The sequence below is a fragment of the Zootoca vivipara genome, chromosome Z1 (genome assembly GCF_965207765.1).
Source record: "Zootoca vivipara chromosome Z1, rZooViv2.hap1.1, whole genome shotgun sequence".
NCBI classification, from domain to species: Eukaryota; Metazoa; Chordata; class Lepidosauria; order Squamata; family Lacertidae; genus Zootoca; species Zootoca vivipara.
Genome location: NC_142583.1, coordinates 60,100,967 through 60,126,180, shown reverse-complemented (window position 1 = coordinate 60,126,180; position 25,214 = coordinate 60,100,967). Strand labels below are relative to the sequence as shown.

Genomic DNA, 25,214 nt, shown 5'->3' with positions numbered 1-25,214 from the left:
AAAGATTGCAAACATATTCTGTCTTCTTCTCCTCCAGGCTGAAACTTGCACAGCTCTGCCAGACTTTCCCAGAAAGGATTTGTTAACTGAAGACACACATGATTTATTCAAGAGGTGTCCAATGTCATAGGAACCAGAGTTGAGCCAATCGTTTGACTTGGTCCGCCTAGCCTGAAGGACTGCCTCTCCCCATATAAATTGTCCCAGACTGTGCGTTCATCCTCCGAGGCTTTTCTTCATGTGTCTCCTCTATGTGAGGTCCAGAGGGTGGCAATACGAGAACAGGCTGTTTTCCTGTAGTGGCTCCCTGCTTGTGGAATGCTCTCCCCAGGGAGGTTCACCTGGCGCCTTCATATATATTTTTAGGAGCCAGGCACAAACGTTCCTCTTCAGCCAGGATTTGGGCCGATTAATATTCTACAGCATTTTAAATGTGTCTGTGGGAAGGGTATTGTTTTGTTTTGTTCTACTCGTTTACTTGTTTTTTATTCTGTGAAATACCCTGAGATCTTACGAAGAAATGCAGTATATAAACCTAATAAATAAAAGTCCAGAATTTTCTATAAATCTCCCAAGCAGATCATGAAGACTTCAGGCAAAGGGCCGATTCCACCCATCTTTTTTAACTGGAGATTTCTGCATGCTCCACAACTAAGATATGGCACCCTCCCAAGCACACAAGTACCCTGGGAATGATACTGGCTCATACTGGCCTACATGACATTAGCAGCTTCCATTTCACAAGGATGCCTTCCATTCTGACAGCTGGAAGGGAAAGTAGCTCAAGGCCTACAAGAACCCACAACCAACTGTGCCTTCTACCCATTCCTTGGCACCCTAAAAAGACATGTGAATACGTTCTCCAGGAACTTGCGTAGGCCGATTTGTCTTTCCCTGAAAGGTCCAATGAACATTCCAGACCAACTCCCAGATGGCGATGTCCCAGAAAAATCCTACCATTCCTTGTAATTCGAATCAAAGGACATGCAGGTGAAGAAAAAGAAAGGAGGCAAATGTCCTTAGGAGCAAGCTGTTTATTAAAATACTCTTCCATCTCCAACCTGCTTCCACTTTTTTTTTTAAACAAAGCAACTGTTTAAATGATGTAGCAGCTGGGCCACAGAATCCACAACAGAAATGGGCACACCCAACCACAGCGACCATTACAAAACTTTAATTATATCGTACACACTGTTGTGGTTTTTTAAACATACATGCTAGCAGACCGTGGTGTTGCCTTCGGTAGACATTCCTGACAGAGAGCAAGGGGGTCGCTGTGTTTCTCATTAAGCCCCAGTGTGGAAACGGTTAACCATGATCTGCCAATAGCCTCTGCAAAAATGCAACAGGGGGGGGGGGAACCATGTATTTGGACCACCCAACAAGTTTGCATGCTCCCCCAGAACAATCAACATTCAAATATCTACATTCTTGCCAAGGCAAAAAGCAAGCAACACAATTTACACAAGTGCACTTCAGTACTTCTAACAAGTCAGTTATGATCCATGAAGCTGCCAAGTCACTCTACATCTTCAGGAATTTCCTTACATTATCACCTCGCCTTTCCCAACTTTGACACCCCAGGAGAGGGTCTCCCTCTCTCCAGTACAATCAGCAACATGATAAAATAATATATGGCTTAGTAATATCGAAAGCAACTGAACTTCCCCCATTCCCAGTCTCAGAAACCCAATCACCCACCCTAAAAACTAGCACCTCTTAATTCGGTTTGGTTGAATTCTTAAGTTTGCTCCCCACTGCCAACATTTAGTTTGATCAAATCCCTTGTAACCAAATCAACCACCCATTCCCTTACAAAGCTCCAAGTTTTGTGCAAAATACAGGCAAAATTCTTCCGGCACCCCATGAAAGAAAAGGCAAAAACGAAGCCTGGGGCACAGTTTGCATACAGCACCATCAATGCCTCTCTGCAGGTAGCCCCCGGTGGTTATTTCTGCGCAAGCAGTTTGGGAAATGCTACTACTGCATTTATTCCGTGAAGTGCCAGTACACATTAGTGGGCTAGAAGATTGTTAAGTGCTGGTGGCAGAAGCTTTGTTAGGACTGTGACAAATATTTCTTCCAATGCAGCCTTTGAGCAAATGGAACAATCCCAGCCAATGAGGGATCATCTGATTAACACAACACTACAGAACTAGGTAGCCAAATTTGGAGACAGGCAGTGACCATTTTGTGTGTGTGGGGGGAGCTCTCTGTTCCTGGCCCCCGTGCGTGTCGATAGAGCGAGCATGAGCCCACCCTTCTGGATCCCAAATGACCCACGCTTCAGCGGCTGTGCATCAATTGGACGCGCACAAGAAGGCTGCTGTTTTTATACAACAAGATCTCCAAGGGCAACAGAGAGAGAGGTCAATGTTCTCCTCACATGGGATAATGCATCACCCCGACTCTATAGGGACATACGCTTTAGCCCTTTCTCAGCCCAGGTCCCAACAATCTGGGAAGTAGCAGAGGAAAACGGTTTTCGTATGTGCCATTGCAGCGGCTAAGCGAAACAGCACTGGGTGCAAACATTTTTAACATATTCTTTTACTTATAAAGTAGATATATCATTTCTCTCGATATATCATACATACAAACATGTAGAATACACACAAGGTAACACCAGCACAGGGCCCGGGGCACTGTTTCCAAAGTACTTTGTGATTTTCCAACAGGTACGTGGCCAAAGAAAGCTTTATGAACAGCTGTGCAGAAGTGAAACTGGAATGATTTCTGCAAAAGGCGTGGCTCTAATTAGTACTGGCATCAAGCAGCGAGTCCAGGGGTTCACATTGCGATCAGGGTTCAGCTAAAAGAGCTCAGCACTGCTACACCTCAGTGCCAGGTAACTTTATAGCGGCTTAATTCTGGGTTTTCATAGAATCACAGAACTGTAGAGTTGGAAGGGACCTTGAGGGTCATCTATAGTCCAAACCCCTGCAATGCAGGAATCTCAACTCAAGCACCCATGTCTGAAGGCCATCCAACTTCTGCTTGAAAACCTCTAATGAGGGAGAACGTCACCACCTTTCCGGGGAGAACGTCCCACTGTGGTGAAACAGCTCTTACTGTTTTGGGGTGGTTGTTTTCAATTCCAAGTATCTGTGTTCAAAGCATCTATGTCAGAAATGAAGAACTATTGTTGACAGCCTCCAGTACCCACAGTATATAGCAGTAAAAACCAGGTGGTTTGGGGGCTCCATCTTCCAGCAGTCCCAGCCAGCATGGCCAATTGTCACGACTATGGGATCGGTAGTCCACAAAACCTGCATGTTGGCTACCCATGATCTAGATGTGTGAATGGTCTCTGTGACACAACACTCTGGATCATATTCTTGGCCAGCGGAATTTCTCGATTACATGCAACCTATTGAAGCCCTGCCAAGGAATGCCGATTGTTCCCTTGGTCCACCCCCCCCCCCGTGTTACATTTGAAGTGTGTGTGTGTGTGTGTGTGTGTGTGTGTAGAATTTCCCGGAGAAACTCTCGTTTAAACCTTTTGCTTCCCTCCAGCATTTGCTTCTAAAGTGAAATTGGCAAATCCAAATATAACCCTACCCGTTCCCTTACAAAAATTCTCCCTTCCAAAGTGTATCCTCAACTTCTTGCTAACTTGGGGAGAGGGGGGAGAAATCCCTTGGGAACTTCAACCATTGTGCAATTGAACACTGAACACCCACTGGGCAACATGTCCCCACCCAAGTTAACTTTGTGCGTCTCGGACAGCGTTTTTAAGTGGCTCTGAAAGAGAAGGAACATCTAAAAAGGAACTGAAGAACAAGATGTTCTTTGAAAGAGTTTAGCTCCTGAAAAGCAGTATTTCTTTTAAAAAAAAGGGGGGGGTTTCTTAGTATTGGTATATTTAAAGAAAAAACAAATAAATACAGAAAACATACATTGCTTCCGTCTTTCGGAAGGAATGTGACGATTGCCACTATCCCTGTTAGTGTTGTGTCCACTTCTGCCTCGAGGGTTATGGCGTGGTTCTCCAATTATAAACTGGCCAATAACCCACAAACAGAGGACTAGACATGGGCTTCAACCCAAGTGTAAAAGTCACATTCTGCTTATGAGAAATTGGCCTTAAGGACGGGACATTACACACCTACACACAGCTGGTGATATTTGCTGTTTGACTTCCACTGCATGGAGTCTTAGCCCCGAAACCAAGATCCCTTTCTCTCCGGAACTGGACTAACCAAAACCAAAAGTCAGCTTTGGTGGTTAAGCTGCTGCCAGCGGGCTAAGCAAAGCACAGCCAGCCAGCCACACCGCCTCTAAATCTCCTTGCTTTCTCTTACTTCTGTTCAAATGCGGAAGGAAAGACTTGTGAGAGCAGAAAAGATGAAATGCCACCTTTTCTCTCCTTGTGCGCTTGCTCCCTTTTGCACTGTGCAAATTAAGAGAGCCCTTTTGGCCTCTTTGCTCTCTCTCTCTCTCTCATCCTCTAAAAACATACGCTGTGCATAAGAAACACTTGGTTAAAACCCCTTAAGAGGGTGTGTCGGCCAGGTGCAAAGAGCCAGCGTCTTGTCTGTGCCAAAGAACCAGACAGAATTATCTACGTTGGACGGAGGGGGCGAAAATCGCTGGCTCTGAGATTAAGCAGTAGCAGACATGTTTGTTAAAGAGGCAACATCACGTTAACGATGGTTTTCTACCCAGGCAGAAAGCACAAGGTGCTGGGAGAGAGAGATGGACGCAACTATCTACAGATCTGCTCTCTGCCTTGCGAGGCCTCCTACAGGACAGTTCACTCCACATCTCCTCGTAGCAGCAGCAGCAGCGACTCAGGCCCATCTCCCGCTCGAGGCGAAGCTCCGGCTGAATGAGAAGTTGACGTCAGAGTTCTTGTATTTGCCCCAGGCTCCAAACGGCACGACAATGGCAGTGCTGTTATCTTCCGTTCCATACTGTATGGCCTGAGGGAGAGATTGCAAGAGGCACAAAGCTTTAGCCCTTCACCCTGTTCTGCTGTATTCTTTCAACTACAAATTGATGCAGGCAATCTGGACTTTGGAAATCTTACCAAAATAAGGGATGGGGGAAACTATGACCTTCAAAAGTAGCTTCTACGCATGACCAGAAGTGCGTCGACGCGACTTCGGGTGTTGGCGGCGGCCATTTTTGGTGCCCATAGATGGGCGGGGCGACCCCAGAAGTTGTGTCGCCGCACTTCCGGTCATGCGTAGAAGCTACTTTTGAAGCCGGCGGCGTCCATTTTTTGTGCCCATAGAAGGGCAAATCAGAAAAAAAATGGCCGCCGGCAGGAGAAAATAATGGAGAAAAACGGGAGACGAAGTGATACGGGGGAGCACCGGGAAAAGGTAAGTAAAAACGGGGGTTTCCCGGGAAAAACGGGGTACTTGGCAGCTATGCTCCCCAAGTGTCCAGCACAAAAGCCACTGGACCTTTTTGCCTGTGGTTTGACAGACTTTGCCTACAGTGAAGGGCTTAACCTGCCTTCAAATTTTATCCACTTCTGTCAAAAGAGGAAATGTATGCATATGCATACAAGTTTCTTGATTTCCCAATTGTGAATGAAGAGCAGGAAAGAAATAAAATGGGCTTAAATGGATCAGTCAAACTGGACAATCCATAAAGTACCTTGCGCTGAGGTGGCTTGTTTTACAAACTACTAAAATCAGGATGTGAACCTAATCTTGTTATCAGTACACACTTTCTGGAAACTGAAATCTGTGACTATTCATAAACATGAACAGAATGATAAGGGTGTTGATACAAAGCTACCCACCAATTCTGTGAATTTCAGCATGGGACAATAGCATCACAGGGTGGTGTAGGAGGAGAGATAATAGCCCACAGAAGTTTTAACACTGGGTGGATACTATTTAATAACAATCATCATAATGGTAAAAATATATATATACAACTTTTGTTCATCATCATCTGGTTGCCACCACATTGAATACCTGGCTTAACACAGCTGCAATTCCTACAACCTCTGACCATTGGCAATGCTGGCTGGGGCTAATGGGAGCTAACAGCATCCAAGAGAACAGTGATCTTCAGATTTTGGGGGGAAATACACAACGCAGTCATGTATGGATTTATTTTTTGGATTCCAGCTGACTAGATATGGTAGAAAATACATCCATTGACTGCCTCCATTGTTCAAAATTAGTATCTTCTCGGTTTGAGTAAGAGAACAGTTCCCAGCAGGTAAAATAGTTGCAGCAGTAATTCTGTTGACTTTTTCAGCATTTGCTTTCCAAAAGCCACTCTTTATATCCGACAGAGGGAAGTGAAGCAAGAATATATGGGTCCCTGCTGTCCTTGAGCAAGGACACCAGCAACTTCCATTTAGCTGCTGAAGACAAGAAAATCTACTGGGAAATTTTCCTTGCGGGAACACAACCGCCATATATACTTTTAACAAACTGTGCTTGTCTCATCGCTAGTTTGTAGGAGGCTGTTCCACCGGAAAAGAATCAAGCGGACTTAACTGGCTGTGCTCAAAACTGGTCGGTGGTGGTGGTGTTTTCTGTGTTGGAAAGGCAGAAACGCTTACCTGCTCGGTAACAAGGTGTGCTGCTTCCGTGGGATCGTGACACTGGCTAACAAAGTCACAGATTTCTTGGCTGTTCACCATGAAGTTGATACCGTCTGTGGTAAGGACCAGGAAGCTGTCGCTTGCATGGTGCAACTGAAATGATACGTCACACAAACAAAAGTGGACCAAATGCCCAGATTTCAGTAGTGATACAAACGTAAACATACCTATTCCACAAGTGAGAGCTGCAACAAAGTGTTGCAGTGTGGCGTGATCCTCTTCAGGGTTCCATCAGCCCCCCCCCTTCCATGAACCTCAATTTCATTACCCTTCCCTCTAGTTTTATATTACCCCTTCCCCCCACAAAGAAACCCACACATTGCATTCTGTGGTCAACCATGTTTGCGTCTTCATAGGGCTATTTTGTTTTGGGATGGGGGCATCTAGTATATTTTCTTATACTACCGCAAAATTTAGAGCTTCCTTCTCAGCGGCCCCAGTTACACTATAATCCTGGCGGCCCTCACCTGCCAAGTTAACCATTATTAGAGGGAGGGCAAATACTTTAAATATACATAGCATTCCGATCTCTCTCTCTCTCTCTCTCTCTGGCTCACCCTCATTAACCCTATTAAGGCAAAGTGAGTAATACTGGCCAGGAACAGACGTCAGTAGTGGCTCTCCCACCTGCCTCTCAAAGCCAGCTGGGCCTCAAGGGAAGAAAAGATTCCAAGATGCATAGATAAATATCCAAAAATGCATCACCCTGGCACTTGGCAACTCTGCAAAAGTGGCTTCATTGCCACACACATTATGTATGCTATCCAACGCACACATGCTCTTTCAGCATGCATTGTTGGGGGGGGGATTAGGCAGGACCCCCCCCCCAAAGTTCCAAATACTGTATAGACCAGGCAATAGCAGGGTCAGCCTGGGTACCACAGTCTGAAAGTACAGTGATAGTGGAAAACACTTCTAAGGAATGGTAGCAGTGCCAGCTACCGGTATTTAGTGCTATGTCATCTTTACAAGGGATGCGGGTGGCGCTGTGGGTTAAACCACTGAGCCTAGGGCTTACCGATCAGAAAGGTCAGTGGTTCGAATCCCCATGACGGGATGAGCTCCTGTTGCTCGGTCCCTGCTCCTGCCAACCTAGCAGTTCGAAAGCACGTCAAAGTGCAAGTAGATAAAATGGTACCGCTAAAGCGGGAAGGTAAACGGCGTTTACATGTGCTGCTCTGGTTCGCCAGAAGCGGCTTTGTGATGCTGGCCACATGACCTGGAAGCTGTACGCCGGCTCCCTTGGCCAATAACGCGAGATGAGCGCCACAACCCCAGAGTCGGTCACGACTGGACCTAATGGTCAGGGGTCCTTTTACCATCTTTACAAGAAAATGAGGTCAGGGTGTAGAAAAGGAAGATGCTCAGCCTCTTACCTGAACCCGTTTTGTCTCTGGTTCTGCTATGACACCATATTTCTTAAGGTCCAAATCTCCTATGCTGCGGGTCATTGCAAGTCTGCCGTTTACGTGGGGCTGTCCCAGGCTGTTCCAGGCTATGAAACCACCGGTTTTCTTGATTCTTCGCATGTGCAAACACACACACACACACACACACACACACACACACACACACACACACAAAAGTAGGAGAGGAAGAGAGGATGGAACGTTCACTACGGTCGTACATATCCAAGCCATCAGCACGATTTATTTATGCAAGCAACGCCAACCACAGCTTGGCTATGTGAAAGAGCTATTTCCCCACAGCCGCTCGTTTTCATTCCTTAGTAATAAATAAATAAATAAATAAATAATTTATTATTTATACCCCGCCCATCTGGCCGGGTTCCCCCAGCCACTCTGGGCGGCTTCCAACAAAATATTAAAATACAGAAATCCATCAAACATTAAAAGCTTCCCTAAACAGGGCGGCCTTGAGATGCCTTCTAAAGGTCTGGTAATTGTTGTTTTCTTTGACCTCTGGTGGGAGGGCATTCCACAGGGTGGGTGCCACCGTCCAAGGCCGTTTAGGGCTTTAAAGGTCAGCACCAACTCTTTGAATTGTGCTTGGAAACGTACTGGGAGCCAATGTAGGTCTTTCAGGACCGGTGTTATGTGGTCTCGGCAGCTGCTCCCAGTCACCAGTCTAGCTGCCGCATTCTGGGTTAGTTGTAGTTTCCGGGTCACCTTCAAAGGTAGCCCCACATAGAGCGCATTGCAGTAGTCCAAGCGAGAGATAACTAGAGCATGCACCACCCTGGGAAGACAGTCCGCGGGCAGGTAGGGTCTCAGCCTGCGTACCAGATGGAGCTGATAAACAGCTGCCCTGGAGACAGAGTTGACCTGCGCCTCCATGGACAGCTGCGAGTCCAAAATGACTCCCAGGCTGCACACCTGGTCCTTCAGGGGCACAGTTATCCCATTCAGGACCAGGGAGTCCTCCACACCTGCCCGCCTCCTGCCCCCCACAAACAGTACTTCTGTCTTGTCAGGATTCAATCTCAATCTGTTAGCCACCATTTGTCTTTACAAGGGATACAAATTTTACATCTAACCCCCCCCCCAAAAAAAAACCCCAAACCACTCCAGCCCAAGGTATCTGTCAAAGTACCTTTCTTTCTCATCCTTCCTTTCTGGAGTGTGGTCGATGGTCAGTTTCATGGCTTTCCCCTTGCGACACAGAAGGGCGCGGCTGTCTCCAACACTGGCCACAACCAGCTCGATCCCATCGCGCAACAAGACCACCGTCGCCGTGGTCCCGGCGTTCATCAAGGTGGCTACAAAACGTCACACAAGGAGAGGCGGTCAAGGCCTGAGCGCCACACACGAAGCTGCCACTCAACTTAAAAAAAGCTTTAACCACCCGCAAAGAGTTGCTGCTCTATAGCTAAAGGTACAAAGAGAGGAAACAAGCAACGTGGGAGCATGCACATGAAGCAGTGACATTTTGACAACAAGACTCCATGCAGTGGGGAGAAAATGTGGCATGTTGGTGCTTGGGCTGGGTGAGGTCTGTGGCGAGTTCTCGTCTATTCTCGTACTAGTAAAATAGGTGCCTTAAATAAATGCCCTCGCTTAATTACACAGTAGCTTTCCGAAGTAGTTTAATTAAACTGGCATGTGTTTTACGGGTGCTGCAGTTCTACGAGTAGTGGGAAAGTCTTCCTCCTTACTCCCGGGTGCTCAGTAACCAAGCTGCTGTGTGCTGTATCAGTTTCTGTAAGGGTGACTCCCTACAGGGAGCCAGCCCCCATCATCCTAACATCTACCTCGCCAAGCACAGGGAACAGCAGTGGGTCTGAAGCAGCCAAGGGAGAGGGGAGAGACTCGGAGGGAGAGAGAAGCCAGCGTGCGGAACGATGGGAAAGCTCAGGGGAGGAGAGATGTAGGCAAGGGCTCAAGGATGCTGGAGAGCCCTTCCACCGCCTTGACCGGGAGGAGGCTGAGAGGGCATTGCTTCTTCCGGCGCAAGAGTTAAGGAGAGCACCGCGACGCAGGTCAAGGGGGAGGCGTTTTGGGGTGCCCCGACTACTTAGCTAGTTTAGGAACAGACGCATGCCATTGCCGGATTCTGGTTTGGAATGAGAGGTCATGTTTTAAGCTGTCTCTGCACTGTAAATACTTTGCACAATAAAAGTCTTTAAAGACAAACTAGACTCAAGCGGAGTTACTCTAGAGTAGCCACGACGACTCTCTGACAGTTTCCTTTTGGGGTACAGATGCAGGAGAGCTAAAGCCAGTTATGAAAGGTATGAGAAGCCTTTCAGGGAAGGTGAGGGAAGGGGATCAGGCCAGGTCAGCGTTTGAAATTCACCAGACACATTTTGCACCTGGCTATCTGCCACTATCTGTTCTATTCTGTCAAAGAATTTCAGGAACCAAAAAGTCATACTGAAAAATAGGACTTTCAAGCCATCTGGCCCCAAAATGGCAGCCATGCATTCCGTTGGGTGAGTGTGACCCTGGTTTAAGGAGCCATATGGTGCCCAGCTTATAGACCTGAGTTCCTAACACTGGCGCCAGGTCCCGAGTTAGGCCTATTTTTGCCCCTGAACTGAAATGCCAAGAGAATCTACAGCAATCTTTTAATAAGGGGGAGAGGAGAGTTATTGGTTTGTGTATTTTTGTTCTTGTTTTTAATCACAAACTTTAAAATGTTTTTATATTGTATTTCTTTGTTGTGAACCACCCTGAGATCTACGGATGAAAGGGCGGCATGCAAATTTAATAAAACAAAATAATAATAAAGACGAACTGAACACCTGAGGGGTGGGGGGGAGGGGCAGAAATGCATCAAGCCTTGTTGTGAAGTGGAAGCACCACAGAATGGAGAAGTTAGATAGGAAAACAAAAGGACAGCAACAGAAGAGGAATCTAAACTAGGCAATACTGTCATGAATTAAAACAGGTATTCTTACTGCAAAGAGCTCACTGACCAGCTGTTGAAAACTGGCCTTGTAAGGTTGCCCAACAATTTTTGATGAAATAATCCCCCCTTCCTCCCATCACTTCTTGGATGTTTTGTATCATTAGGAAATGTATTTATTTTCCTCCAAAGAGCTCAAGGAGACATACGTGGCTTTTCTTCCTCCCCATTTTATCCCCACAAGAACCCTGTGAGGTAGGTCAGGCTGAAAGTGAGTGACTGGCCTGAGGTCACCCAGGGAGCTTAATAGATGAGTGGGGATTTGAGCCCTGGGTGGAATCTAAAGGTAAAAAGGTAAAGGGACCCCTGACCATTAGGTCCAGTCGTGACCGACTCTGGGGTTGCACGTTCATCTTGCATTATTGGCCGAGGGAGCCGGCGTATAGCTTCCAGGTCATGTGGCCAGCATGACAAAGCTGCTTCTGGCAAACCAAAGCAGCACATGGAAATGCCGTTTACCTTCCCGCTGTAGCGGTTCCTATTTATCTACTTGCATTTTGACGTGCTTTCGAACTTTTGACGTGCTTTTGAACTGCTAGGTTGGCAGGAGCTGGGACCAAGCAACGGGAGCTCACCCCGTCACAGGGATTCGAACCGCCGACCTTCTGATCAGCAAGCCCTAGGCTCAGTGGTTTAACCACAGCGCCACCTAGGTCCCTGGGTGGAATCTAGACACATATAAAAATGCCTTTTTTAAAAAAATTGAAAAATATATTGAATTTGCCATGAGTTCACCATCACCACGTAGTGTCGAATTTGTATAATGCAAATAAAATGCACTTAAAACGTTACATTTTCAGCTGTATAGCCAAGTCCCTGGTCTCACGCCTTAAGTCCAACTCTCTAACCACAGAAAGCTGAATGTGGCCATGACATTACAGCACATTCGGCCTGGTATTATTTTGTGTTTTGGAAGTACACCTCATGGACTTTGGCTGTGCGTCTTACTTCTAGGTCCGCCTGTGTGACATTCCTGCGCACTCCAAAGCAGGTGCTTAAATAAGGAGATGGTGGGGAAGGAGAAGCAATCCACACGAAATGGGCAAACCACACTTTTCAGCATTGCTCGTAAGATACCTGTTTTAAGTAGCAATAGGAGTAAAGCACAGCAAGGCATAAAAGGTTGAGCTAGCTTTTGGCTTCTTTCCCAACTCCCCTCTAAATTTTGAAGGCCAGATCTGGAGGCCACCTCTACTTCCCCCACCTCCCTCGCCCCAATCCAATTCCTTGCTTTTGGAACTGCAACGCCACGTCAGGAAGAGACTATTCAGGGTGCTTCTAGATGGGGATTTAATATGACAAATGGACCATCGAGTGCAGGGGGGGTTATGTTTGCAACAGGCCTTTTTTTAAGAAAAGCTTGTTGGATTTCCCTGAAAAAGGGCAAATCCAGATTAAATTTGGGGGGCGTTTTGGACTTCATTTGGGACGGGAATAATCAGACGTTGCTTTTCTTTTCTTTTTGTTACGCCCATAAAATTAAGGAAAGTTAAGTTGGACATTTTTTGGATGTGCACCTGTAACCAAACATTACCTTACCAGCACTGCTCTAAAAGGCAACCCATTCCCTGAAACCCCGTAGGAAGAGTTTGGCACAGCTTTGCTCCTCTTGCACAGTGTTAAGAGCCTGACAACCTGGCTTTTTGGGGGTGAGCAATCTACAGCCCTTCTCCAAATATCACACTGAGATTTGTGTGTATGCACACACACAATGGGTGGTCCAAGGGTGTTGTAGCGAATCCCAGGGTCATAACTAAAAGCACTCAGGAGTGAGCGCACAACCTCTGCAAAAGGAGTTAAAGTCATTGACCTCTTATCTTGTTGGATAGGTAGATCCTAAAAGCCTGAGCTACTCAGCACTAAGAAATAATACAGTCAGCCCTCGATTTAAGGATCTCTCCTCTTCCTAATTCAGGGGTGCCCAATTTTTTTTCAAAGAGGGCTGGAATTGATGAAGTGAACATGGGTGAGGGCTGATTGGAGTTGTTGAGTTAGGATTGGAGTTGTTGAGCTTTTTTTTCTTTGCGATTAATAATAATAATTTATTATTTATACCCCACCCATCTGGCTGGGTTTCCCCAGCCACTCTGGGCGGCTTCCAACAGAACATTAAAATACAATAATCTATTAAACATTAAAAGCTTACCTAAACAGGGCTGCCTTGAGATGTCTCCTAAAAGTCTGGTAGTTGTTTTTCTCTTTGACATCTGGTGGGAGGGCGTTCCACAGGGTGAGTGCCACTACCGGCCCTCTGCCTGATCCCCTGTAACTTGGCTTCTCGCAGTGAGGGAACCACCAGAAGGCCCTCGGTGCTGGACCTCAGTGTCTGGGCAGAACGATGGGGGTGGAGATGCTCCTTCAGGTATACTGGACCGAGGCCATTTAGGGCTTTAAAGGTCAGCACCAACACCTTGAATTGTGCTCGGAAACGTAGCACCCAAAAGTTGTTGAGCTTTTTTGGGAGATTATTCCAAAGTTGTTGAGCTTTTTTAGGATTGAAGGGGGATTTTGCCACAGGGACTGGATTCAATCGACCAGAGGGCCGGATTAGGCCCCTGAAACGGACTTTGGACACGCCTGTCCTAAATGAATAGTGAAACTTTGTTGAAGCTCTATGGTTTTTTTGTTCCTAGACTTTGCTTCCAGCTTCCAGGATTACCATGCCCAGTTGTGGGTGCCACATTTTAAGGCGGACGTTGACAAACTGCCCAGAGGACCGTGATCAAAACAATGAGTGGACTAAGCTGTGTACACACCGTACCTGTAAAGCACATTCGTTCCCTCAAAGAATTCTGGGCACTGTGGTTTGTCAAGGGTTGCTGGGAACTAACTCTGCGTGTGGAAAACTACAGCACCCAGAATTCTTTAAGGGAAAGAACGTGTTTTGAATGTGCTTTAAAAGTGTAACGTATATAATGGGAGGGACCATTAGGGTCAGATGATGCCAGACCACAACTCCCATCATGCCTGACCATTAGCCATGTTTCCTGGCATGAATGAGAATTGGAGTCCGACATCCCTGATGGCCAATAGGTTGCCCACCTCTGCCTAAATGCCACCAGCTGGGCAATACACTCATATCAACTGAAGTTTGTACAGGAGTCCTTTCCAAGCCCCACGGGAATGACGGGAGAATATTTTGTTAAAAATGCAAATAGGTGGATTTGTTCCGCAAGCGGTGCTGCAGTTCCAAAATCAAGGAATCACACTTATTTATAAAGTCACTAGCAGTTTGCCACTGTTTATTCCAAAGGTATCTAGCAGCCTAAAAACACATTGGCTCAGAACACAAGTTAATTAACTTATTTTAAAACAAAACAAACATTTGTTTGCTTCCTAGACAGCTACAGAAATTACATTACTACAGAAATATAATCATCTGAAATCTTTCAAGAGGTATCTTAACACTCACTGGGCACCTTTTAGAGCATGTCATCACAACTAATGTGACACAAGTGGTTGTGGGAACCTTCCGCTGGTCCCGGCTAGGAACCCGCCGGACTCCTTCACCTGGGACCACATTAAGCAGGTCTCTCTTTCCACTGAAGCCCAGCATAGAGTCCCGGGCCTCCAATTCTAGAGCTGTTGGTCAGGTACAGTGTCTGCCATAAATAACATGTACACAGAGGCAAATAGGAAATTCACCCAGGAATTTTGCTCAAAGTATAAAGAGGAAACCTGCAACACTTGGGATGGTCAGAGCTGCAAAAGAGAGCAAAGCATTCCCTCTTAACTCAAGGGCTCTGCTTAGAACTGTTATGGGGGTATATTATTGCACCTAGTTTTATTAGGCATCCGTCTTTGATGGCTTGGTTACTAAGCCAATCCATCTGCACACCTTCCGCTGTTCAAACACTCGGTGAGGGATTATGAAGTTTGGAATTGCACAGCTCTAAAAAGGCGTGCAAAATTTCTTCTAGAAGGGGAAGAAATGGAGGCAGTGAGAGATTTTACTTTCTTGGGCTCCTTGATCACTGCAGATGGTGACAGCAGTCACGAAATTAAAAGACGCCTGCTTCTTGGGAGAAAAGCAATGACAAACCTAGACAGCATCTTAAAAAGCAGAGACATCACTTTGCCGACAAAGGTCCGTATAGTTAAAGCTATGGTTTTCCCAGTAGTGATGTATGGAAGTGAGAGCTGGACCATAAAGAAGGCTGATCGCCGAAGAAGTGATGCTTTTGAATTATGGTGCTGGAGGAGACTCTTGAGAGTCCCATGGACTGCAAGAAGATCAAACCTATCCATTCTTAAGGAAATCAGCCCTGAGTGCTCCCTGGAAGGACAGATCGTGAAGCTGAGGCTCCAATACTTTGGCCACCTCATGAGAAGAGAAGAATCCTTGGAAAAGACCCTGATGTTGGGAAAGATTGAGGGCACTAGGAGAAGGGGACGACAGAGGACAAGATGGTTGGACAGTGTTCTCGAAGCTACGAACATGAGTTTGACCAAACTGCGGGAGGCAGTGCAAGACAGGAGTGCCTGGCGTGCTATGATCCATGGGGTCACGAAGAGTCGGACACGACTAAACGACTAAACAACAACAACAAAAAGGCGTTTAAAAGGAACATTTTATAAAGTCCCCAAAGGAGACTGGCCAAATAAGCAGTTTTATTAGTTGCACTGTGCACATCTGACTGTGCAAATGTAATCAATCACCAGGGAGGGGAAAATACTGGGGTGGGTGGGTTTGTTTGTCAGGAAGTTTTTTGGCTTCTAGTTTTTAACTGAGTAAAACCCACTTACGCATTTGCCTAGCTGCTATTTGTCCAAAAGTCCCAGCCCTTTGCATTAGGCAAAAGATGGATACTTTAAAGGGCACTGCAGCTACTGTGCTCCAACCAATTTTAACTTTAAAAGGCCACCATCTCTAGTAGCCTATAAGTACAATTCCCTGGGAATTTAGTTGCATAGCCACACTAAGGTGGATAGGACACATGAAAGGTATAATTGCTCCAGAGCAATGGCCTGGTAGATAATTATGTAACAAATGCACCCAAGTTAGGTGTCCCAATTAGGGACTTGAACATAAAAACAGGCATGTTTCTGCAGCTCTTTCACTTCTTCAGTGTTGCAGGTTAACATATTAAAGAATTTAAAAATCATGGCTTTGATTGGCAACGTCTTAAGACCAGGAAACAAAAAGTACACCACACCTCCTTTATCATTACTAGTAACTATACTGTCATTACTAAATCAACATTATAAAACAAGACTCTGAGTACCCGAATAGCGCATTAACTACAAGTCTGATTGTAATAAAGCATCAGCCCAGCAACATATTTTAAACTTCTGATTGTGTGGGGCAGGTAGGCATAGTTTGAACGAAACTGCTTGCGAGGTGTAATTAGGCCCCGTGGGCCAGAGGTTCACCATCACTGATGTATAGGGAGCAATAAAATTGCTAGTACATTTGCAAAGCTAAGCAGGGTTCGGTATGGTTTCAAACTGGAGGAGAGACCACATGTTGAGATTCCTGCATTGCAAGCAGTTGGCCTCAGTGTCCCTTCCAACTCTACTACAATTCTATGATTGTAACCATGTGGCCCAATCCCAAGCACACTTTCTCATAAGCAAGTCACATTGGGTTCAAAGGGCTTGGTCTCAACAGAATATGGGCAAAATTGTAGGCTAGGTCTGTACAAGTGTCCTTGCTGGCTATGCAATATGTCCTCCATCCAAAAGACACTTACATCTAAAGATGGAACCGACCCAAATGTGAAATAAAGGATACTAAGCTAAACAAATGCTTTCATTAAGATTGCTTTTAGTGATATACATGAGACAAAAATTGCTGCCATTTAGTATATTTTTGCATCAAGAAGTATCTACTTAATTTGGAGAGTAATAATAATTAATCCATGTAAGACTAAACAATACATTAGCAAGAGAACGAGATTAGGCATTGGGCTGGCAGGCATGTTATATTTTATGAGAAAGCAGGATGCAAAGAACCACCAAGGATGAACTTATGAAGCTGTATTGGAACATCAGACCTAAGGCTTATCTTATAAGCCAGCAGTCTCTCTCCAGGGTCTCAGACAGAAGACTTCCCCATTCTTATGGGAAAAGCCAGAGACTGCTACATGTAAGCATGTGTTCTACCATAAAGCTAGATGTTGTGCTTGGGACAGTTCTTAAATGATAGAAAAGTGCATTGGCATGTGTGCTTCTTGTCATCTTAGAATCAAGCAAGTTATACACAGCCTGAGCCATAACATGAGGCCAACAACATTGCAGGCCTGGAAGGTACTGGAAATCAGTGGCCCTTGCTTTTAAGTAAGACCATAGCCTAGCCTTAAATTGCTTAGGCAGGAAAGTCCATGCCAGTGACGTTAGCCAACATGACCTTGCTGTTATGTGGAGGTTGATATTTCTTTATCCAGTGGCAACTAACGGAAAGACTTTTTTGTTCATAGCAACCTTCTAGATCCCAGTCATTTTAGCTCAACGTACCTTTTCAAAACTTAAGTCCCGCTGAGTTACACATAAACTCGTGTATAGTCTCACGGTGTAAAATCAGCAGCGGACAAATCTGCTTGAAGGTAACATTTCAAATTATTTCTTTTAACATTATTTTAAGCAGCACAGGCTTATGAAGTCATGCTAACCTTGTAAAAACAGGATTTTAGCAAGTCCTTCTATATTTTACTTGGCGTTTTCTCTCTACAATTGCTAGCCTTAACTTTCAATAGAAAAAACAGGGGTGGCCACATGAATTTCTTTTTCTCCTGTCTTTCTTTTACGGCTGAACGGAAACAAGCTTCTTACTTACCATCCGCGGACAACTGGGCATGCCTGGCATATGCTTTGTCTATTTCTAAAAACGCTTTCATCAGTACCAATTCCATGTTCTGCTCCTCAGCGAGAAAGCCTCTGGGGAAAAAACAAGGAAGGGAGAGTCTCAGAATTATCCCCAAGGAAGGCAGGGCAAAAGCTCCAATCCAAGAAACCAATCCAAGATAGAGGCGGTAGTTTCAAACACACCAATATCATCCCACTGGCCTTCTCAAAGGTAGGCGATTGGCGTCATCATATACAGCTGGAGGGAATCTTGTAGACCAGCCTTCACCAATCAGCTGTCCTTCAGACGTTTGGGACAGCTTCCTTCAGCAGAGCTGGAAGGCCTATGGGGCAGGTCCCAGGTTCAATCCCTGGCAACTCCAGGTAGGGCTGGGAGAGACAAGTATACCTGAAACAGTGGCGAGCCACTGCTAGCCAGTGGAAATGATGCAGGGCTACATAGACCGATGCATAAGGCAGCTTCCTCTGTTCATATGAGGACACCAGGTTGGTGAAGGCTGTCGTAGGCTAGGTTTTTATGCTGTTAACTGCCCTGTGATCCTTGGATGAAGGGCAGAGTATATGTTTAATCAATATATATATAAATAAATAGCTCAGAGTATATGTTTAATCAATATATAAATAAATAAATAGCTCTACTGTCTGCTCACTGGAGGAAATCCAGAGCTAGACCACCCCAGTAGATGGCTGTCCAGCCTTTGTCTGAAGACCTCCTACGAGGTTTTAGCCTTTAAAGCCCTATATGGCCTAGGACCCTAGTACTTATGGGACTGCCTCTCCTAGTACGCCCCACGGAGGACCTTATGGTCCGCAAATAATAATATCTTGGAGGTCCCGGGCCTCAAGGAGGTTAAACTGGCCTCAACCAGGGCCAAGGTCTTTTCGGCTTTGGCCCCAGCCTGGTGGAGCGCTCTATCGCAGGAGACCAGGGCCCTGCGGGACTTGACATCCTTCCGCAGGGCCTGCAAGACGGAGCTGTTCTGCCTGGCCTTTGGTCTGGGCCCAGTTTGAGCCCCCTCTATGGGACCCTGTAAGTTACCTCTTTGGCCCTTTTATCGGCTCATGTGGGACCAACATGGATAGCTGGCCCTGATGAATACTTGAGGTTTCTAACCCCTATGGTGGTAATTCATGGGCAGTCATTTTATCCTGATTCTAATTTTGAAGCTGTATTTTAATCAATTGTTTGATTGTGTTTTAATGTATTTGATATTTGATGTTAGCCGCCCTGAGCCCGGTCTTGGCCAGGGTATAAATAAAAATTTACTTACTTCCTTTACTTACTTACTACAAGCACTCACACGCCCTCAGACCCCAGATAACCGATCCCACCGTTGAACTGCTCAGAAACACTGTTTGAAATCCCCCAGGCCGCCTGGTGCCTTTTGCTACTGGCACGGGTCCAATTGCAACTACATGGAGATCTCTAAGCACCAGGTTGGCGACTGACATCTCCATCAAGCCAGGTGACTCGTGCAAATCATGGACCCCTTTGCTGGGCATCTTAGTCCTCAATTATCCCATCAAGGAAAGTAAGTGCAGGGCTGAGTATAGGTATACTTATTTGACTGTGCTGCAGCCGTTCCACAGGCCACCCAAACGGAACTCAGACCAGAGTTGTGAGAACCACTGCCTTAGTGCATAGTTAATTCCATTTCCATTTCCACTGTGTGTGTTTATCCTTCTGGCATAGTGGAACAAGTGAATTGTTTTAAGAGCAAGCTACAGTCAAGCAATGTAGTCAAGATCGTAGAATCAAGAGTTGGAAGGGACCCTGAGCGCATCTCATCCAACCTACCTGGCGAAGACATTCTGTTGAGGAGACTGTAAACTCAGTTGTTTAATTATTATTATTATTATTAGAATTTATATACCGCCCTATACCCGGGGGTCTCAGGGCGGTTCACAGAATAAAATCAAGATATAAAACCACAAAATACATAATAAAAATAAAAACAGCCACCCAATAATACCCCCTCAAAAGAGCCATATTTTAAAAGGGCATAGGACAGGTATCCCCAAACTGCGGCCCTCCAGATGTTTTGGCCTACAACTCCCATGATCCCTAGCTAAGAGGACCAGTGGTCAGGGATGATGGGAATTGTAGTCCAAAACATCTGGAGGGCCGAAGCTTGGGGATGCCTGGCATAGGATGTAAATCAGATCAACCCAAGGCCTGGTTAAAAAGGAACGTTTTTGCCTGGCGCCTAAAGGTGTACAGTGGAACCTCGGTTTATGAACACCTCGGTTTACGAATTTTCGGTTTACGAACACCGTGGACCCATCTGGAACGGATTAATTCACTTTCCATTACTTTCAATGGGAAAGTTCGCTTTAGTTTATGAAGGCTTCAGTTTATGAACAGACTTCCGGAACCAATTACACCCATGCTTCGGGTTAAGTACGCTTCAGGTTGAGTACTCCGCGGACCCATCTAGAACGGATTAATCCACTTTCCATTACTTTCAATGGGAAAGTTCGCTTCAGTTTAAGTACTCCGCGGACCGTCTGGAACAGATTAATCCACTTTCCATTACTTTCAATGGGAAAGTTCACTTCAGTTTATGAACGCTTCAGTTTATGAACAGACTTCCGGAACCAATTGTGTTCATAAACCGAGGTACCACTGTATAATGAAGGTGCCAGGCCAGCTTCCCTGGGGAGAGCATTCCACAGACAGGGAGTCACTGCAGAGAAGGCCCCGTTCTCAATTTAAGGTGACATTTGGTGCCTGGTTATATACATCAAGATGCTTCTCCTCCTCAACTGTGCAATATCCTCCACCCCGCTAAGAAAAATAAAAGCCAAGGAGAATTCATGTACTCACTTGATGAATCCCTGCATGTGCTTATGGCAGAAGTCTGCTACCGCCACCCCTCCGTGCCCATCGTAAACGGCAAAATACAGGACCTCGTCGGTCAGCTGGGCATAATCAAAGCGGTCTTCATTTTCCTTCCGCTTCCCAATGTGGCTGGCACAGCCCACCTTAGACAGGCTGACCTTGGGGATGGGCTTCCCATATTTTATGCTCGGCGGGAGGAGGATGGGCTCATCAATGCGGTTGTCCCAGATCCCGAAGGAGTCCCATGTGGCTGGGCGGCCGCTGCCGTCCAAGTCGAAGCGAGACGTTCGGCGTACGCTGGTGGAGCTCGGGCAGATAGCGACTACCCGCTTGTCGTCTTGCAACAGGCGCAATGTCAGCAGCGCTCTCCTCCTCGCCTGGCGGCCTCCGTTTCTAACCAGATTAATTAGAGCAGCAGTGGACATAACTTGGGATCCGCGGGTGTTGGGACGGAGAACAGAACGGTGGGAAGCAGGTCTCGGAATATCCCCAAAATAAAGAGATCTGGTCTAGGGAGGGGAAACAAAAAAAGAAAGTTTGCAAATGGACACTTTCTAAGGTGTTAGGACATATTAGCAGCTGAGGGAAAGTGCAACGCCTGGGGGTTGTCTAGTCCTTTCCCAATCTCAACACACAGCCCCTCGTCCAACTTGAAACAACACTGGACCCTACTTAGCTTTGCAAATGTGCTAGCAGTTTTCTTGCTGCGCCAGGTCAGTCCCGTGACTCAGCAACCCAGTTTTAAGACTCCTGCGTGCCAGACGTGTCTTTCCTTTCTTTTCAATCAAAGCTGAATGAAAGCAAAGGAAAACTCATTTCAGTGTACCCTATCAAATGTCAACACCCAGCTAATGAAATGCATGTTTGCTCTTGTGAGTTTTGATAGTCCAATGTACAACAGGCATGAGCCGGTCACAGCTGAGCACTTTTCATTCTCATTGATGTTTAACTCACATTTACCAAAAAGAACTTAGGACCGCAAACGCTCAGCATTTGCACTGAAATAAGACTCCGTTCACATCAACAACATTGAGCCTATAGTTAGAATAAGACAGGTGAATGTTATGTTTATTTACTTAATTTTCTTTGGCTAATTAAATGTATATCCTGCCTTTCCTTCCCAAAGGAGCCCAGGGCAGCAAACACACCTGTGATTTTTTAAAAAAAATACAATTAAGAATACACTTACAACTTGTTTAAAATGTTTAAGGACTATTAAACTTATCTAAAAACAATAAAACCATATTGCAACCATATTGACTGCTGGAATTGCTCAGCTGGTAGACTCAGGGTCATGGGTTGAAGCCCCACACCGGGTAAAAGATTCCTGCATTGCATGGGGCTGGCCTAGATGACCCTAGTGGTCCCTTCCATATGATTCTTTGAACCAGATTATGTTTCTGGATAGGCCAGCTGAAACAGAATATTTTCAGCAGGCATCTAGTAAAATGCAGCGATGGAGCTTACTTTATGTCAATAGGCAGGGAGTTCCAGAAGTACAGCGCTGCCAGGCTAAGAGAATAACTCCTTACCACTGCAAAATTAACGCTGTGTGACACTTGTAGAATTCAAAGTTCCACAGAATGAGCCCAAGTTGGTAAAGGCTTTATATACTGTACTAAGAACAACACCACCTTGAACTCTGTTGAGATATTCAGTTCCACTTTAAGTTACAGACATCTGTGAACTTCCGTTGTGTATAGCTTTAGCTTTAGCTTCTGCGCTGACCACGAAGAGCAGACATGTTTTTCTCTCTTCTTGTAATTGCAACCTAGCAGTTTGAAAGCACGTCAAAGTGCAAGTAGATAAATAGGTACCGCTACAGCGGGAAGGTAAACGGCGTTTCCATGCGCTGCTCTGGTTCGCCAGAAGCGGCTTTGTCATGCTGGTCACATGACCTGGAAGCTGTATGCCGGCTCCCTCGGCCAATAACGCGAGATGAGCGCCGCAACCCCAGAGTCAAGTCACGACTGGACCGAATGGTCAGGGGTCCCTTTACCTTCAATTATGCCAATTATGCTGGAGGAGACTCTTGAGAGTCCCATGGACTGCAATAAGATCAAACCTATCCATTCTGAAGGAAATCAGCCCTGAGTGCTCACTGGAAGGACAGATCTTGAAGTTAAGGCTCCAATACTTTGGCCACCTCATGAGAAGAGAAGACTCCCTGGAAAAGACCCTGATGTTGGGAAAGATGGAGGGCACTAGGAGAAGGGGACGACAGAGGATGAGATGGTTGGACAGTGTTCTCGAAGCTACCAACATGAGTCTAACCAAACTGCGGGAGGTAGTGGAAGACAGGAGTGCCTGGCGGGCTCTGGTCCATGGGGTCACGAAGAGTTGGACACGACTAAACGACTAAACAGCAACAAATTATGCCAATACCACGTTTGTCTCTTGCCTGTTCTTCCTGCTGCACAGTGGATCCTGCTGCTACAGTGTGCCCTGGCTTCTAGCCTGGGTCGTTATCTTCGTGCAACACCGGAGGGTGGAGGAGTCGCTGCTGGGAGGGCACGCTGCCCTGGCGTCTCCCATGGTGTTTGCTAACAACAGGTTATGGGCCAGATCTGCAGCGTTTGCACTGGAGTAAGGCTGCTGATGCTACTGCAGTGACCCGGTGAGGAGTGCAGGCTGCATGATTTATGGGCCTGCTAGATAGCAGCTCTGAAGAGCCATGTTCCTGGCTGTAGCTGGTTGAAGCTAAAAGCAGGAATGGATCTGTTGGATTCTGAAACGGGGCCAGCCCCCTGCCCGCTTCACTGGCTACTAGTGGCAGTCAATCAAGACTTCCAATTTCAGTTAGCCAGTATGGTTCAGAGAATATAATTTCACACAGGAATCCAAGTTCGGAACTCAACGTTATACCACCCTCAGCCCCAGCAAACACCTTTTTAAAAAATGTGTGCTGTGTTTTCTAGGTCAGGAATGCTACAACTCTCTGTGTCATCTCCACAGGAAGACCCAGATTCAAATCCTCCCCCCCTCCCCCGGGAATTTGGTAGGCAGCCCTGGGACTGGTCACTTTCTAAATTACAAGGGCAGAATGAAAAGGTAATAGAAGCCTCAACCTCCACACTCATAATGATTGCAGGTGGAGATCTGTTCTCCATTGGATACAGGGCAAGAGGTAACTCAGCCAGCGCTGTTGCTGTGCCAAAATTTATTCATATAAAGGTCTGGACCTGTAATGGTACCAGGTTACCAGACTACACAGTTCCCAAGGAGAAGCACCTTTCTTCTTCAAAAGTCCTGCCTCTTCAGGTAGTGCAGCCATCTGAGCTGGTCTCGCAGGTAGTTTTCCAGCTGGAGAAAATTCTAAATATGAACTCAGTCATTCATCCCCACCCGGCCACTATAATTCTCAATACAGACACTAGGGTGCCTTCAACGTTGGGAGAGGTAACCTGCCACGTCTCCAGAGGTTGCTGAACGCCGACTACAAGAATCGGCTCCCTGGAAGAATATAAACATATTGATTTTAAAATGAAGTTGCTCCATCTTAGCAGCTTTCATTGGGGGGGGGCATGCCTTCCTGGAGGAGCACATTTGCCTATCTGCTGCTTAGGAACAAGCAAAAGGAAGGGAAGACACAAGGATCAGGAATCAGTAGCAGAGGGGAAATAAGTTGCAGAAAGCGAGTATGACTTGGAGGGTGGGGAGAAGGTTTTACGGAGTCCCAGAAGACCACCAACGTGATCAAAGCCAATATTAAATAAACCCACAGTTATACCTTTAAGTGTTCTGACCTATTTCAAGAGGAAGCTGATCCCTACCACTGGGAATTTTGGCTCGGTGGTGGTGGTGGAATTTTCCACCTACCGCTCAGAAGAATGCTTTGGCAAAGGTGTGCAAACACCCAGCAGTGTCTGAAGGGTTAAAACAGGTTGAGCGGAAGTTTTTTCACACAAGCTGAGGTGGGGAGATTGTAGAGGAATGACCTTGCTTCATTCAGAGCGCTGCCAAAAGCTACAAAGCATTGGTTATGTAACTTCTTTGGAACCCGGAAGATTTCTACAGTGCGGAAATTTGGATCACTCCCTCCGAGCTTCAAAAAAAACCCCTCACAGTAGCTAGGAGCAGCCTCTTCTCAATCCTGGGCCCCCAATGGCAGGACTACAACTCCCATCATCCCTGGTTGCTGGTCCTGCTAGCTAGGAATGATGGGAGTTGTAGTCCAAGAACATCAGGGGGGGGCTTAAAGCTGAGAAAAGGCTGGACTACACAGTGTATAAATGTGTGGATAACTGCTGTAAGAAAAACTGCACTCCTGGGAAGGGAGAGGTGCAAAGTAACTACCCTTTGAAGTCCCCTTGCCCCATCACCCGTTTAAAGACATAGCTGACTACACAAGCACGGTCCCCCCCCCCCACACACATAATCTGCATAGTTACCCCATACAGAAAGGCAGCAAAGGCTTTCAGACTCTCTCAATAAATTGAATTCTGCAAGATATTTACACCTTTAAGCCCCAAGTTAAGAACATGCTCGCAACTCATGTACTTCTAAGGATTTACCTGCCTATCACTGCTGCAGGGTCTTGATTCAAGACCGGCCAAACAATAGGATGCCTTGCACAGGGTTTATGGGCTGGGCAAGTCACAATTGCCTGTGTGATGCTTGCAT

General features: G+C 46.2%; 1 protein-coding gene across 3 annotated transcripts in view; it reads right to left on the bottom strand.

Annotated features, from left to right (window-relative positions):
• Window positions 1-1,016: 1,016 nt before the first annotated feature.
• The window catches only part of PPM1K (protein phosphatase, Mg2+/Mn2+ dependent 1K), a 36,060-nt gene continuing 11,862 nt past the window's right edge, over window positions 1,017-25,214 (bottom strand). For 2 of the 3 annotated variants that reach the window (XM_088660529.1, XM_088660527.1), the window contains exons 2-7: window positions 20,577-21,100; window positions 17,721-17,821; window positions 9,131-9,296; window positions 7,954-8,098; window positions 6,536-6,670; window positions 1,017-4,925 (exon numbers count right to left, since the gene is read on the bottom strand). In XM_088660529.1, coding sequence (XP_088516655.1) covers window positions 4,794-4,925; window positions 6,536-6,670; window positions 7,954-8,098; window positions 9,131-9,296; window positions 17,721-17,821; window positions 20,577-21,016 — 1,119 coding nt within the window. In that variant the 5' untranslated portion in view covers window positions 21,017-21,100 and the 3' untranslated portion in view covers window positions 1,017-4,793. Of the gene's footprint in view, window positions 4,926-6,535; window positions 6,671-7,953; window positions 8,099-9,130; window positions 9,297-17,720; window positions 17,822-20,576; window positions 21,101-23,822; window positions 24,576-25,214 lie in introns of those variants that run through there. The other variant, XM_088660528.1, reaches the window with a different exon arrangement.